Raw genomic sequence first — 15,163 nt, 5'->3', positions numbered from 1 at the left:
TGTATATGTGTATATATATAATAGCAGAGGGCGCAGCATCCTGCGTAGTAAGTTGGAGAGAGCTAAAATTGGGTTTTAAAACACCAAAAAACACACCAATAAATACGCGCTCAAACACAGATCATTTAACTCTGTCGACCGCTAGCGACACGCGACTCATTAAAATGGCGTGTGAAAATTTTTATATTTATTTTAAAAAGTCGAACCATCATAACTCAGGGATCAGGAATATACAGTATATATATATATATTTTTTTTTTTTCCCTCCAGATATTTTTTAATGTACGTTCGTATATGTTTGGAAAAAAACGGAATCATACGCTAGATTTTATCGCTGAAGTGTCCTTTTATACTCCGTCTCTAAAAGCAAAACGAGGAAGCTTTCCTTTCGGAGCAGGAGGAGTCACACGGAGACTGTGCACTTTACCAAAGCAAGAACACTCACTCAGTCAGGGACTTTTTTTCCAGGATAAATAGTTAAGTTCGACACTACAGGTGCTAATCATGTTAATTTATAAAACAAATTACACATTCTGGGTGTTATGAGGTTGCTGTTGTCTTGACAACCAAAATGTAGAAATAGATATATAATGTGGAACATGGTTAAGAAACACACACACATTAGATTACGAAGTAGGTCAAAATGAAACGATGCAAGTTCAAATACCAAAAGCTGCCAAAGTGCCTTTACACTATGATTCGGGGGGGAAAAAAAACACTCCGAATTTCAGTTTCTAAGGAGTCTTTTCAGTCTTTTTTCAGTCTGTTTTTAATAATCTGATGTCAAATTGAAGATAATCTTTGCAGAATCAAATGTAAAAAATATTTATTGTTTAGCACAAGTGAAAAAAACACCTTAAAACCTGATCGATATTTAAAATGATTTTCTTTTTTTTTTTTTTTTTTGGATTCTCTTTATTTCCTAAACAAGTGGTTTTTTTTAGCTCAAATCGATCACCATCTGAAGAAACCTTAAGTGTCCTTGAATGAACAAAATCCTGAGCCAAAAAAGCTGTAAATGAAAACAAATATATATGTATTTATATATTGAAGCTCCTAACATCGACCAGAAATGAGCACGAATGAAACCGATGCACTCCTGAGACTTTCCTGAGACATCGTTCACTCTGTTTTCTGTCATGAAGTGTTTGAGGAGGAAAAACTAAACACATGGACATTTACTTCTCTTTCCTTCTTGTGGGCAGAAGTGAAATCAGGATAATTATTTAAATGTTTGAGGTCAAATTTAAAGGAAGGAAGGAAGGAAGGAAGGCTGAAAGGATGGAAGAAAGGATGGATGGATGGATGAATGGATGGGAGGGAGGCAAGGAAGAAAGGAGAGAAGGAAGGAATAGGGAGGCAAGGAAGAAAGGAGAAAAGGAAGGAAGGGGATGAAGAAGGGATAAAGGAGGAAGGAAGGACATTTGGAAGGAGGGGGATAGGGAAGCAAGGAAGGAAGGAGAGAAGGAAGGAATAGGGAGGCAAGGAAGAAAGGAGAGAAGGAAGGAAGGGGATGAAGAAGGGATAAAGGAGGAAAAAAGGACATTTGGAAGGAGGGGGATAGGGAAGCGAGGAAGAAAGGAGAGAAGGAAGGGGATGAATAAGGAAGGAATGGGATAATGAAGGAGGGAGGGGAGATGTAAAACAGAGACAATAGAAGTAGATATACAGAAGGAGATAAAAAAAGAGAGCACATTTTTTGGGTCAAAGTTTTCCATATGAGACTCTTCCACAGCAAGTCATTCGATCAGTTTAACTGCGACTTATAAATTATTTATAAACTATTGATTTTATAAATTTAGGTCCAGGTGTGTAGAAACCAATCTTCTTCTGTTTGACCTCTGGGATTTTATTGATTGTGGTTAAACACAAGAACACACGTCCCCCAATATCGTCATTTACATAAAAAAAAAAAAAAAACGAGCACAAAGCATCGACCAAATGGTTTCCTGGATTCCAGTCTTCCTTTTCTCGGGTGAGGAAGTCGGGTTTCGCTGTAACGGCGTGTCGCTGTAACGACGTGTGTCGCACTTCTTTTGATCGTACGTGTTCTTTGCAATGCATCAGGTTCTTCTCTACTCCCTGTGTACGTATTACAAGTTGCCATTGTTCTCAGACACGTTTTCTACGCAGCCATAAAGACGAAACTGACTGTAGCTACTTTCAGCTACGTACGTTCAACGAAACGTTCTGTTTTTGCTCGAACGTTACATTTTTATAAAACAAAAGTTTTTTTATGATATAGAATCTAAAGAGATGTTCTACAAGTGATTGTTTTACTTGGTTGGGTTGTATGAAACACTATGGAGCCTTTACAAGTCACTGTTACGATGTACATTACACATGATGTAATAAAGTCTATGCTTGCTGCTGTTTCTTGGTCATATAATCAGTTTTTTATTTTTATTTTTACGAAAATGTTCTTATTGCTGTTATAATGTATGTGAGAACTGAGTAAAAGAGCGTCTGACATTTCACTTGAATATAAACTGCTAAATAGAATCAGGGGCAGGTCGTTATTTGGTACCTATAATTGGTGGTGCATTTTTTTATTATTTTTCTACAACTGCACACCAGCAAGTGTTTGTTTTTTTTCTTTCTACTGATTTACACCCTACTTCCAGTAACCTCAACCATTTTTTTCGTTGCCACCGAAAACAAAAATCCATCTGAAGTGGGATTATCTTACAGGGGCCGAAAACTATTTTAAACAGAGCTATTCGAGAATCTGGCGCATGCCAAAAGAGGACGTGTCTCGCAATTCATTCCTGTGTCATCCTACATTTGCCTCGGCTTCCTTTCGCTTGCTGCTGATTGCTGATTGCACTGATTTCCGAGCAGTTCTTCCAGCACCGTGTTTCCGTCTCGGTCTCACAACACGAACGCACACGAGACTTGACTGTGGAACTTTGAGTCGATGGTCACATGGTGCGTTTGAGGGGGTGATCGGATTAATACCAATATCCCACCACATTCAGTTTCCTGATACTTCCAATCTGAATAGGTAGACAGGAAATTCATTAGGGGGAGAATCATTTAAATATTGAAATAAAATCATTTTAAATTAAATCAAGTTGCCATAAATATTCATGATCCTAACGAGTTTTACAATTTCGGTTTAAACATCAGTTTAATAGTATTATTATTGTACTGAATGCTTTTCTATTTATTCCGCTCTGAACGTTTTATGCCGTACTTTTAGTGTGTTTTTGCCCCCTTTTTTAATTGCCACCCCACATTTAACAACCTTAATATTTTCAATATATACATGAGGAAGATAAAAATGAAAGGAAGGCGTATAGAAGGAAGAAAAGAAGTATGAAATGAAATATTGAAAGAAAGAATTAAGTTCAAAAGGAAGAAAAGTAGGGAAGTATATACATTTGGAAATTGTCTCCGTTAGTTCCCTAAAGGAGGCATGTCCTATTCATGTCCTATTCATGTCCTATTGTCCTTTTCATCATCTTCATGTTTTTGTCTTGTATTAGAGTACAATTTGGTGCTTTGAGTTCAATTCTCTCATACGGACTACTCTAAAATCTATCCAACTTTCATTTCTATAGGATTGACCCTTGAGAAGAAAAAAAAAAAATGGTTCCTGAAATGTGAGGGGTGCACTTACTTTTGTGAGATACTGTATAGAAAGATAAAAAAAAAAAGGATAGATATAAGTAAAAAAATTAAAAAGCGCAACAACGTAAGAAAAGGAAGGAACTGAAGTAAGAAAGGGAGCATGGTAGGAAGGATGTGGATGTAAAGCAAAAGTGGGGAAAAGAAAAGAAGGAAAGATCTAATGAATCCAAAAAAATGTGTATGGAGGGAATCAAGAATTAAAGTAAAGAAGAAATGAAGGAGTAATAGGGTAATAGTAATAGGGACTATGAAAAAGAAAGTATGATACAAAGTATGGAAGGAACAACATATAGAAAGGATGAAATGAAAGGGAGAAAAGGAAAAGAAGTATGGAATAAAGTGGGGAAAGAAGAAAGAAAGGCAGGAAGTGTATGAATGGTTAAAGATTATGGTATGGAGTAAGAAAGAAGGCAAACAATCGAAATAAATCAGGAAACAAACAAACAAGCTAAAATGAAATGTGCTCAGCGACCTGTAAATCGGTGTTGTGACGTCATTAATAATAATTAATAATATAATCAATCAGAATCATTGTTTGCCTAATGTAATAATTGCAATTTGTATTAGTAAAAACAAAACAAAAGGTCACGTGACGTCTCTATTAGAGGAATGAACAAGTAAATCAGTTTAAAAAAAGAAAGAAAGAAAGAAAACGGGAAGAAGACGCGTTCGCGCGCCTCCGGTTACTGCGCTCGCACGCACGCGCTCGCGCGCGCCACCGATGCCTATAAAGGAGAACCGCGCGAGCCGCGTCGCGCGCTCCGGACTTTGCTGGGAGAGGAACCGTCATGCTGTTGTGCACCGGGACCCTGTGGCTCACATCGTTTACAGTCGTGAGTACTTATTTCTGCTCTTAACGCCAACACACACACACACACACACACACACACACACACACATCATTGTTAGATATCAGTGCATGGAAATGATGAACTCACCACGCCTTGATGCGATACTTAGTCCATTCGAGTTAAGTTTGGACTTTTTCAGAGGTGAGCTGGAAATATCCAAGCACTGATGGAAATTCGGATCTTCTGTTAAAGCGTGCACATAAGAATGTGGTTGAACCAAGAGTTTAAGTGTGTCTATGGGTTCATTCATCAAGCTGCATGAAAGCAGTACTGCTCGTTCTCGTGACGCACAGAAGTTCTCCATGAAGATATGGTTTGCATGGGTTGGAGTGGAAGATCTTCCGATGGAACACCCGTTCGAGATGAACGCTGACTGCACCCCAGGCCTCCTCACATCACCTACAATTTGGTGGCTGAAGAAGCACATACCAATCTTGTGGTCAGGTGTCCACAAACCTTATTTTAGTTATATTAATTGAAGCTTCAGTGAAGATCTGATTGTAGAGGTTGATCAATTTTGACAGAAACATATTAAAATGTATGTGGAATTTACGTTTAAGGATTGGTGTTATATAAAATTGTGTGCCTCCAGCTTTAGTTGGAGAAGAACCACACATGGATAGAAAAGCCAAGTGTCCCAATACCTTTGTACCTTATATGGGCTTCATTTGCACGAGTGGTGGACTTTGAGGCAGATTGGTGGACTGTTGAGATGTTTTTCAATTTTCTCTATCAGATGTTAAAGACATGCCTCCTATATTAATTTGCTCTATTGAAAAAATCCCTTAGCGCCGCTTTAATGTAATGCAGACGGCTTTATGACAATGCAAAGAAGATGGTCCTCATGTGGCAGCTGAATTGGGCAGCGCTGACATGCCCATGCCTGAATTAAAACAATTAAACTGGCATATTTTATTCCACTTCTCACTGGTGCGTGCTTGAAAGATCTCCTTCCTGTTTAAGAAAGGGAGAAGTCTGACCCTCGAAGGGGCCGTCAACATGCAGATGCATCAGACACTGAATGTTGCACAGATACAATCTATTATTCACAGTTTAACGTATTACATTTTAGATTGTCAAGGAACCGCGTGAAGCCCTGGAGTGTTTGGATTCTGTTATGGGATGCATGTTGACGGCTTATTTGACAAAACAAATAGGCCACGCCCACTTCATCCAAACACAGATACTGATACTTGGCATTGCGCTACACCCATAATCCTCAGCCTATACAAGATCCATCCTTCCTTCCTTCCTTCCTTCCTTCCTTCCTTCCTTCCTTCCTTACATCCATCCATCCATCCATCCATCCATACATCCTTCCTTCCTTCCTTCCTTCCTTCCATCCATCCATCCATCCATCCATCCATCCATCCTTCCTTCCTTCCATCCATCCTTCCTTCCTTCCATCCATCCATCCATCCATCCATCCATCCATCCATCCATCCATCCTTCCTTCCTTCCTTCCTTCCTTCCTTCCTTACTTCCATCCATCCATCCATCCTTCTTTCCTTCTATCCATCCATCTATCCATCCATCCATCCATCCATCCATCCATCCATCCATCCATCCTTCCTTCCATCAATCCTTCCATCCATCCATCCATCCATCCATCCATCCTTCCTTCCTTTTTTCCTTCCTTCCTTCCTTCCTTCCTTCCTTCCTTGCTTGCTTGAAGATCCCATTCCACATCTAGTCCCCATTTTCTGTTAAGATCTGGTAAGATGTTCCACCAGATTGTAGAGTTTGCTTGTGGATATTTGTGCTCCTTCAGCTACAAGGTTGTTAGTAAAGTCAGGTACTGATGTAGGTGAGGTGACGAGGCCAATTCACCCGTAGAGGTGAAGGTCAGAGCTCTAAAAGCAGGAGAGCTTCCAATCCAACCCACATAAAGCAGATCTTCATGGAGTTTGCTTTGTGCACAGTGGCATTCTCATGCTGTACCAGGATTTGTGTCTCTTAGAAAATTTCATCCTCCCACATCTAAAGACGTACAATTCCAACCTCATGATAACGTTTGGGGAAGAACCACATGTCATTCTTTATCCATTTCTAGTTACATTTTAAATTTGTGGAATGTCAGCGATGTGGTATTTCCTCTTATCAGTTCAGTCCCTCGTCCTGTATATCATATATATATATACTCTTTAATACCTGATTCCGTGCAGGTCTCATCTCATGAGCTGGGTTTTTTTTTTCCTGTAGAAGCTACGTGACGTGTTTGTCATCCCAGGCTTTCTGCTATCATTATCCTTTCTGTGCTCTCAGTAGCTCTTTTCTTCCTCCTTCACTTAAATCACCAGGAATAGAGCTTTGAGACGATGAATTAAGTGGCATTATCTTCTGAAAGGGAAAAAAAGTCACCACCGCCTCGTTCTGGAAAACAAAAAAATACAGTACAGAAAGTGGAAATAAACCCGCACAGTAAAAATCCTACAGGAGAAAAGGAAAAGCTGATGTGTGTGTCGATTTGGTAGCTGCTAGTGATTGTAAGATTCACCGTGAAGTGAACGATGTGATGCTTCAAATCAAAAAAACGTGCATCCGATTCAAGTTTGCATTTGTAACGTGATTAGGTTTTTTTTGTTTTTTTTACATATTTGAATCTGTAAAAATAATGTGACTCTTAGATTCAAAGCTTTGACTCCAAACAGACTTGAATGTGTAACAACGTAGAGAGTAAAATGGTAAATCTTCAATTAAATTTTTAGACATTAAAACAGTAATTCCGATTTACAGTGTGATTTAAATACAATGATTATTACTTAATTTTTTTCAAAACATTATTTATTTATCATTATGCAAAATGTGCTTGTAATATGCTTCAATAATATCCGGGTTATTATTTTTTGCTTTTACCAATGGCTCAGTATTTATTGCATTGTTTTTGCACGACATTTGTTTTCATTAGTGACTTATTTTCATGTGCTGTTTGCTTATTATTTGCTTACATTTTTAAAATGTTAATAATTTACCATGAATCAATCATTTTCTTGTGATTCTTTCACTGTAATGAATTTTTCGCTTTTTCTTCGTTTTTACATGTAACAATTTGCTCGTAATTCGTTTATTTTTACGTTCGATTTTTCACAAACTTTTTCTTCTGTGTTTTTCTTTGAAACCTTTTTTTTTACGAAGCCTTCAGTCCAGGCTATTTTTGAGTCTCAAAGTCCACCTCGAATAGAGCACCTCAATCTCCATCCAAATGTTCGGTCAAAATCCTTCATTCTGTGTTCTTTAAAATCGATCACTAGCCTGTGGCGCTCTGTCGATACACTCCGCTTCTTTCACTACCTGCTCGTTTCCTCGCCTTTTTTCCCTTTCGGTCCTGTTTCAATAAACGAAACGTAGCTCAATGGGGTTTTACGTCGAGTTATTGACTTTGTCTGTTGGGGATACTCGACCGTCTCCTCGCATTTAAACGTGTCCGGAACGGCAACGTGCTGACATTCGATGGGCCGTGACGTCCGCTTGCGGGGTCAGCCTGACATTTTCTCATATGACTTGTTTTCCTGGAATTTTTTACCCAAAACAAAAACAGACTAAATCAATCACAGATTCAAAGAAGTCGCTTTTCAAAGAAGCGAGAAGCAGCGCCGGTTTCTTCTCAAAGGAACAAAGAAGTCGATATAAGGGGTCGCTCGGGTGGATTGGACTGACAGACTCATTCACGGTGGGTTCAAACTCCTGACCCATAATGAAGTGTCGTTCAGGATGGCGTTTTTCAAGCAATTGGTTGGATATGAATTTTACCAAACTGCTGCTGTCCTTCATATATCAGAGACGGGAAGTAACGAAGTACAAAAAGTGAAGTCAAGTTTATTTCTATTGCGTATTTTACAACAGACATTGTCTCAAAGCAGCTTTACAGAATTTAACAGTAAAGGTGAATGGTGTGTGTTTGTCCCTGATGAGCAGCCGTGCCGACTGTGGCAAGGAAAAACTCCCTTAGATGTTATGAGGAAGAAACCTTGAGAGGAACCAGACTCAAAAGGGAAACCATCCTCATTTGAGTGACATCAAGAGTTTGATCATAAATCTTTCAACAATACAGAACACTGGAGAGTGAGAACTAACATGAGCACTGGAGTGTGGGATTATGAATAATGTTCTTTCTACAGTCTTATACAGTCATTATGGTTATAAAACTAGGAGCTACTGAGCAACATCTGAGATCATCACAGATCCAACACCAGCTTCTCCATGCCAGAGCCTTTAAACACTCCAGGAGGTCCAGTGTTCAAACTCCACATGAAGTGGGATCCAATTACTGCGTTACTGTATTTAAGTAGACGTTTCTACCGTGTTATCAGTATTTTACTCCACTGTTAATTTTTTTACACAAATATCTCTAGTTTCTACTTCTTACATTTTTAAACCAGACTTTAGTTTGAATCTATTTGGTGACATGATCAATATTTTTGATCTTCTCTGTATCATCTCCCACTTCTCACTGCGCTTTACGCGTAAACCAGTCGTTCTCTCAAGTGCTCAAACCGAAGCTCATTTGCTTCCAGTTCTTCGAAGAGCTCTCTTTCGGTCTCTCCCGCGCCGCCACAAACCGAGTTCGCAACGATTGCTTCGAACCGAGTTTCTCTCATTACTTTTTTTTCCGACTTGATAATATACGGTACAATTCGAGATTTAGCGAACGTGAGGTTCTATCAGGTCCGTCAAAACTCAAAAACGTGCACACGTGGTCGCGTTTTCCAACGTCCTGGAGATCAACAAGCTTTCTTACAGTCTAAAGGAAGATTTTCCAATTTTCTTTTGGGGCAAATCATTGGTTACAGGATATGACAGATTTCATCGTTCTCCGAAGAGCACGCTCATGAGGACATCCATTTGGGTTTTTCTTATTGGTTTGGACACACGAGTGCTCATTGCCTTGGCAACTGAACGGAAATCATGAGAAATAAGAATTTGGTCGGTAAAATGATCCCAGTGACCCATTTTAGGTTATAAGGGCCACATAATGGCACTCCATCCCGCCATGTAAAAGTGGGAATAAATATCTCATAAGACGCAGGAAGCAGGACTTTTTATTTATTGATATAATCATTTCATTTCTTGTCTTTTCAGTAACTGGTTCAGTCTCTCAACATGGCATTTTGATCATACTCTTTTTTACACACTTTCTCTCTCTTTCTCTTTCTTTCGCTCTCTCTTTTCTTCATCCCTATCTCTTTACTTTCTTCATCCCTATCTCTTTACTTTCTTCATCCCTATCTCTTTACTATCTCTTTAAATTTTCCCTCCATTAGTGCCATGGTTTACGGTGATGCGTCAGATTTTTTTCGTGATCTCGCCTGTTTTTTTCCTCTCGTTTTTCCCCCGTTCAAGTATTTGATGTACTTTGGCAGATCGGGTTTGCCGGACACGAGCCTTTCATCAGCAGTTGATGAGGCGCAGAAACACCCCTCATTTGAGACAACGAGGAAAATTGGTTTACGCGATTCACACCGGAGGCTTTTATTCACCGAGAAATGAAAGAGTGCGGATTTGCATGCGATGGATCGCGAGGAATCTTGGCGAGGAAGCGTAGCGTTATAACTGCTGTGAATCCTATTTATTGTTTTTTTGGTTAATAAAAATGCTGGAAATTGCTTTGGAGAAATTTAAGTACGGATTTGGGACACGTACGGATTTGGGACACTTGGGAAAAAAGATTGGGAACGTTCTTTGAAAGTATTCAAAGTTTAGATAAATATATTCCATGGTGAAAGACAAAAAAATGCATTACAATAAAAAATTTTTATTTTTTTTTCATTATCCCACGGCTTTTTATTTACTGCCAATTTAATTCAGCTTTATTTGAGTAGCGTGTTTTAACAACGGACTCAATTCAGTTCAATTCATTTGAATTCGTACGCCGTTTTTAACAATGGACATCGTCTCAAAGCAGCTTTACGGAGATAAAGCGGTTATAAAACAATGTCTTAGTTTGTTTGATTGTATTGTTTATCTCTAATGAGCGAAATAGTGGCGACTGCGGTGAAGGAATAAATCCCTCAGATGACACGAGGAAGAAACTTTGAGAGGAACCAGACACAAAAGGGAACCCATCCTCATCTGGGTTTCACAGAATGTCCATTCATTATAGTTTTATCATTATTAAAGTGTACATTGATGAGGGATTAAATGATGCAACCTGTGGTCCTGAACCATTGTAGTAGAGTGTTGATATTAATTACAGTCCAAATCCATCCTGAAGGTTCTCAGGAACTTCATGGATCTTTAATCGACATTGTCCCAAAGCAGCTTTACAGACATAAAGAGGTTATAAAGTTGGTATGTATTCATATGTTTCATATAAGTTTATCACTAATAAGCGAGCCAGTGGCCACTGAGATGGCATGAGTAAGGAACCTTGAGAGGAACCAGACTCAATCGCATGTATCAATCTTTTAGTCAGGTGTCGACTCACTTTACAATATAGTGTCCATGAGATCAGACACACACAGGTAAGAGAGTAATGCCATTCCATTCCAATTCCCTGGAAGTCCAAATTCCCTGAAAGTATCAGGCAGAACATTACGAGTGGTGAAGTGAGTAACACTGATGATCTCTTCATCATGGCACCTGTTAGTGGGTGGATTTATTTATTAGGCAGCAAATGAACATTTTATCCTCAAAGTTGATGTTAGAAGCAGGAAAAATGGCCAAGCGTAAGTATTTGAGGGAGTTTGACAAATTGTGACGTCTAGACGTCTGGGTCAGAACATCTCCAAAACTGCAGCTCTTGTGGGATGTTCCTGGTCTGCAGTGGGCAGAATCTATCAAAAGTGCTCCAAGGAAGGAACAGTGGTGAACTGGCGACAGGGTCGTGGGCTGGTCCATGTGGTCTGATCCAGCAGACGAGCTCCTGTAGATCAAACTGTTGAAGAAGTTCATGCTGTTACTGCTCGATTGGTCAGAACTGTTTCAGCAGCAGAAGGGGGACCAACATAATATTGGGCAGGTGGTCATAATGGTGGTTATGCTGATTTTTTGTTTATAAAGTTATGCCTGGTCATTGTATGTCCATTTGACTTGACTTTACACTGCTCACATTTTCAATAAGTCAAGCGACCACTTGGTGATGTTCATAAAAGATCTTTGTCCCTCTCCATATCATGTACTGTAGATCACTAAATCAGATTTACATCTTGCTGTGACCTTCTGCCATTTTGTTCCTGGTGCGAAATCAGGCTCCTGAGTGCGGCGATAAATTAAACAAGGCACGATGACCCGAATTTTCCAGCTAAGTGGATTACCAATAGCAATTTACAGCGCCGATGACAAACGACACTGGAGTACAGTCGTGATGGGAACACCTGTTCCATGTAACGATGTTTTTGCGTAATTTGCCGTTCAGAATCAGCATGATGCTTTTAATGCCTGTACCATTAAAACACGTTCCGGAAATCCATTTATTGAAGTTATACACGGTAGTAAATCCTGCTGGATGAGTATATAATAGTGCACAGGAGAATCGGGAGGCCGAGAGCCAGGTTCTAGTACAACGGTCTTGATTATTGCATGCACAGAGATGACCTCTGTGTGCTATAGTGTAATAAGAGAAATTTGAACAAAGGGCTGAAATATAACTCAAAAATTTGATTTTAATCCCTACTTTATTTTCGTCTCCTCGAATTATTTCTTTTTTAAGTTCCTCGTAAGTTTTTTTTCTTATACCATCTCAGGGAGTTTTTTCTTGCCATTGTCACCACTTGCTTGTTTATTAGAGATAAACTTATAGGCACTGACATATAAACTAATTGTCTATAAATCTTTACCTGTTTTTCTCTGTATAGATGCTTTGTTACAGGGTCCTTTTTTAAAAATGCTATACAAACACTTAACCTACAATCCTCAGAATATTACTACAGTATTTGATATATTGAGGTTTCTACAGTGACGGACGAGGAAAAGGGTCATCCTGCCCTTTGGGATGTTTTACAACTCGAGTAGGTGGTCATATAACCAGAAAATGAGTCATCTGAGTCCTAAATTGTCGTGAGTCCACCAGAACTGGTGAACACGAAATATACCAAGATATAAATCGAGACACACTAGGAGTTACTGTTATCAGTTACATCATAGCTGCTATCAACAGCCCTGAGCAGACCACCACTTTTAAAGTTTCTCTCTGTTGAGGTTCATGTGGCATCTGGACAAGTTACAGTCAAATGGAAAAAACTCCTCTCGCAGATGTTCTGTAACATTATATACATACATCATATACACATCATATACATCAAATACACCAGACAGATTGTTGTAATGCACCAATAATTACGTCTCGAAACCAACTCAACAACTGCTCATAACGTCAGAAAAACATCGTTAAAAATTGGATTCCTGACCCTCCTGAACATTCGGTCCCACTGCAGATTCCCACGAATTTTAAAATAAACTTTTTGAAGAAACTTGCTGTTAGTTTCCAAATGAGAACCCGCAAATTTTCCGAGCCGCGAGGTCCGAGCCACGAATTATCATGGGTTGACTGTATTGGAAATAATTTACGGCCTTGCTGACCCCGATGGCCCACCACTGTTTATATTCTCAACTAGATACTTACACTATATTGCCAAAAGTTTGCGCAAACCTGGTATGATTTGTGGTTCGAGCATCGCATTCCACGTTACCCACCGTCCCAATTAGCTCTTAAAATTCTCTCCACTCTTCTGAGAAGATGCTTCACTAGATTTTGGAGTGTGCTTGTGGATATTTGTGTTTATCAGCCACAAAGGTGTTGAATTCAGGTACTTATGTAGGTGAGAAGGTGAGGATACCTGGGGTGCAGTCAGCGTTCACATTCATTTCAAAGGTGTTCAGTAGGGATGAGATCAGAGCTCTATAACAAACCATTTAAGATCAAACTCTATAGACCATGTAAAGCAGATCTTGAGCCATCTCGTTTTGTGCACAGGGGAATTGCCGTGCTGGAACAGGTTCGGGTTTTCAAGTTCAAGTGAACGCAAAATGTTTATATACTGCATCCGAAGACGTCTGATACAATTGTGCGCCTCCAGGTTTAAGGTAACAGTTTGGAGAAAACTCACATATAGCAGGTAAGATCAGGTGTCCCAGTACTTCTATCGATGCAGTTTAGTGTATCTTGTCTATACAGTCAGAATTGTCAGAATCCTAAACGTCATCCAGACTCGGCATCTCGTTGACATTAACGTAGGCAAAAACCGCCTGAGAGAGAATTGATCATTTGAAGTTGCTGAGAAAATCCTCCTGATGTCCATCATTTCAAAAGTACTAAACCTTACAAATTGGCAGGTGTGCGGCTGTGATCTGTGGACCGTGCCCACTTGATCGAGTCATAATACTACGCTTCAGGATCCAGTGACTTGTCTCTCAATCAGAGTCTGATCGGTCTGAGAAATCACTGGGTTGCATTTCTACCATTTCTAGTCACGTAATAATACAGACTGACGAGCAGCCCTGAGTACTTACACTAAAGTGTAGGGCTCTGTGTGTGTGTGTGTGTGTGTGTGTGTGTGTGTGTGTGTTTAGTTACTCATAGATCGATGATACTCTTGAGTAAAATTGTTCTGGTCGCTTGGAAGAAACTCTAAAGTCTTCTTTTGAAAACTTTTCACTCCAGTTAGATTGTACGATAAAAGAAAATGCTAATGCAATGTAAATGTGTTTGAGAGGAAATGCATTTAGCAGCTCCTGAGGTTCTAAAGTTCCAGTTTTCGAGAGATTCAGTGACATGACATATTTAAATCAGACCCGAAAGGTCACTTCTGATGTAAAACTGGGATAAGTCATGATTGGCTTAATAGTTACACTTTAACACAGAGAAACTGAGATTAAGAAAGAGATTGAGAGTGAAAGAAGGAGAGAGATAGATCTCAGCATGTCTTATCACTGCAAACCCATCTCCATTTCATGCTTTCCATGATCCTGATCTGCATTTATAAAGAGCACAGCAGAACCCGTGGTTAATTTCCCTTGCAGCCGTGCGCTCGCGCATTAACCCGCAGGCTTCCTCATCTCCGGAGTGCTGCTAAAGTGCTGGAGGTGCGTTACTGAAGATGAGATTGACCTCGCTTTTTTTTTATGGGCACAAAATAGACTTTAACTCTTTCATCCGTTTTTTTTCCCCTTCATTCGTACGAACAAAGCTGCGTCCGACGTGGAAAGCATTTACAGTCGTATTTACTCAGGCGTAATGGGAATAAACACACACTCCATTTTGTCATTTTAACACGCCGCTACTGAATACCGTTCTATTCCCATGTGGAAGGAATGATGTGAGCGAGAACCGTAATAAGCACGCAAACGCAAACGTGCTGCAGATGGTGAGCGAAAAACAACAACAAATAAAATCAAAGTTTTCTAAACTTTAAACTCTGGATGCTTTTAGTCATCAGAAAGCACTCAAGCTAAATCATGAATCTACATAAAGAGAATACATACTAAACCACTGCATATAGAAGTATATACTATAAGCCGTGGTTTAGTATGTATTCTCTTATAAGAATACACTTCTCCATATAGAAATACACTCTCCATATAGAAATACACTTCTCCATATAGAAATACAAGTGTATTTCTATATGGAGAAGTGTATTCTTATATTTCTATATGGAGAGTGTATTTCTATATTTTTTTATATGGAGAGTGTATTTCTATATGGAGAATGTATTTCTATATGGAGAATATATTTCTATATGGAG

The 15,163-nt window shown here is 39.3% G+C and overlaps 1 protein-coding gene and 1 long non-coding RNA gene across 2 annotated transcripts in view; both read left to right on the top strand.

Annotated features, from left to right (window-relative positions):
* Window positions 1-1,324: 1,324 nt before the first annotated feature.
* Window positions 1,325-2,389, top strand: LOC310715165. Its single transcript, XR_014530252.1, has 2 exons — window positions 1,325-1,446; window positions 1,482-2,389. It is a non-coding gene; the product is annotated as an uncharacterized lncRNA (long non-coding RNA).
* A 1,911-nt stretch (window positions 2,390-4,300) lies between these two features.
* Window positions 4,301-15,163, top strand: part of ghrhrl (growth hormone releasing hormone receptor, like) — a 40,807-nt gene continuing 29,944 nt past the window's right edge. Inside the window, exon 1 of the mRNA XM_083521409.1 lies at window positions 4,301-4,466. Within this exon, the coding sequence (XP_083377535.1) occupies window positions 4,422-4,466 (45 nt within the window). The 5' untranslated portion in view covers window positions 4,301-4,421. The remainder of the gene's footprint in view (window positions 4,467-15,163) is intronic.

This window comes from Silurus aristotelis (genome assembly GCF_946808225.1).
Source record: "Silurus aristotelis genome assembly, chromosome: 19".
Lineage (NCBI taxonomy): Eukaryota > Metazoa > Chordata > Actinopteri > Siluriformes > Siluridae > Silurus > Silurus aristotelis.
Note: the sequence above shows the minus strand (reverse complement) of the source record. Positions and strands in the feature narration are given on the sequence as shown.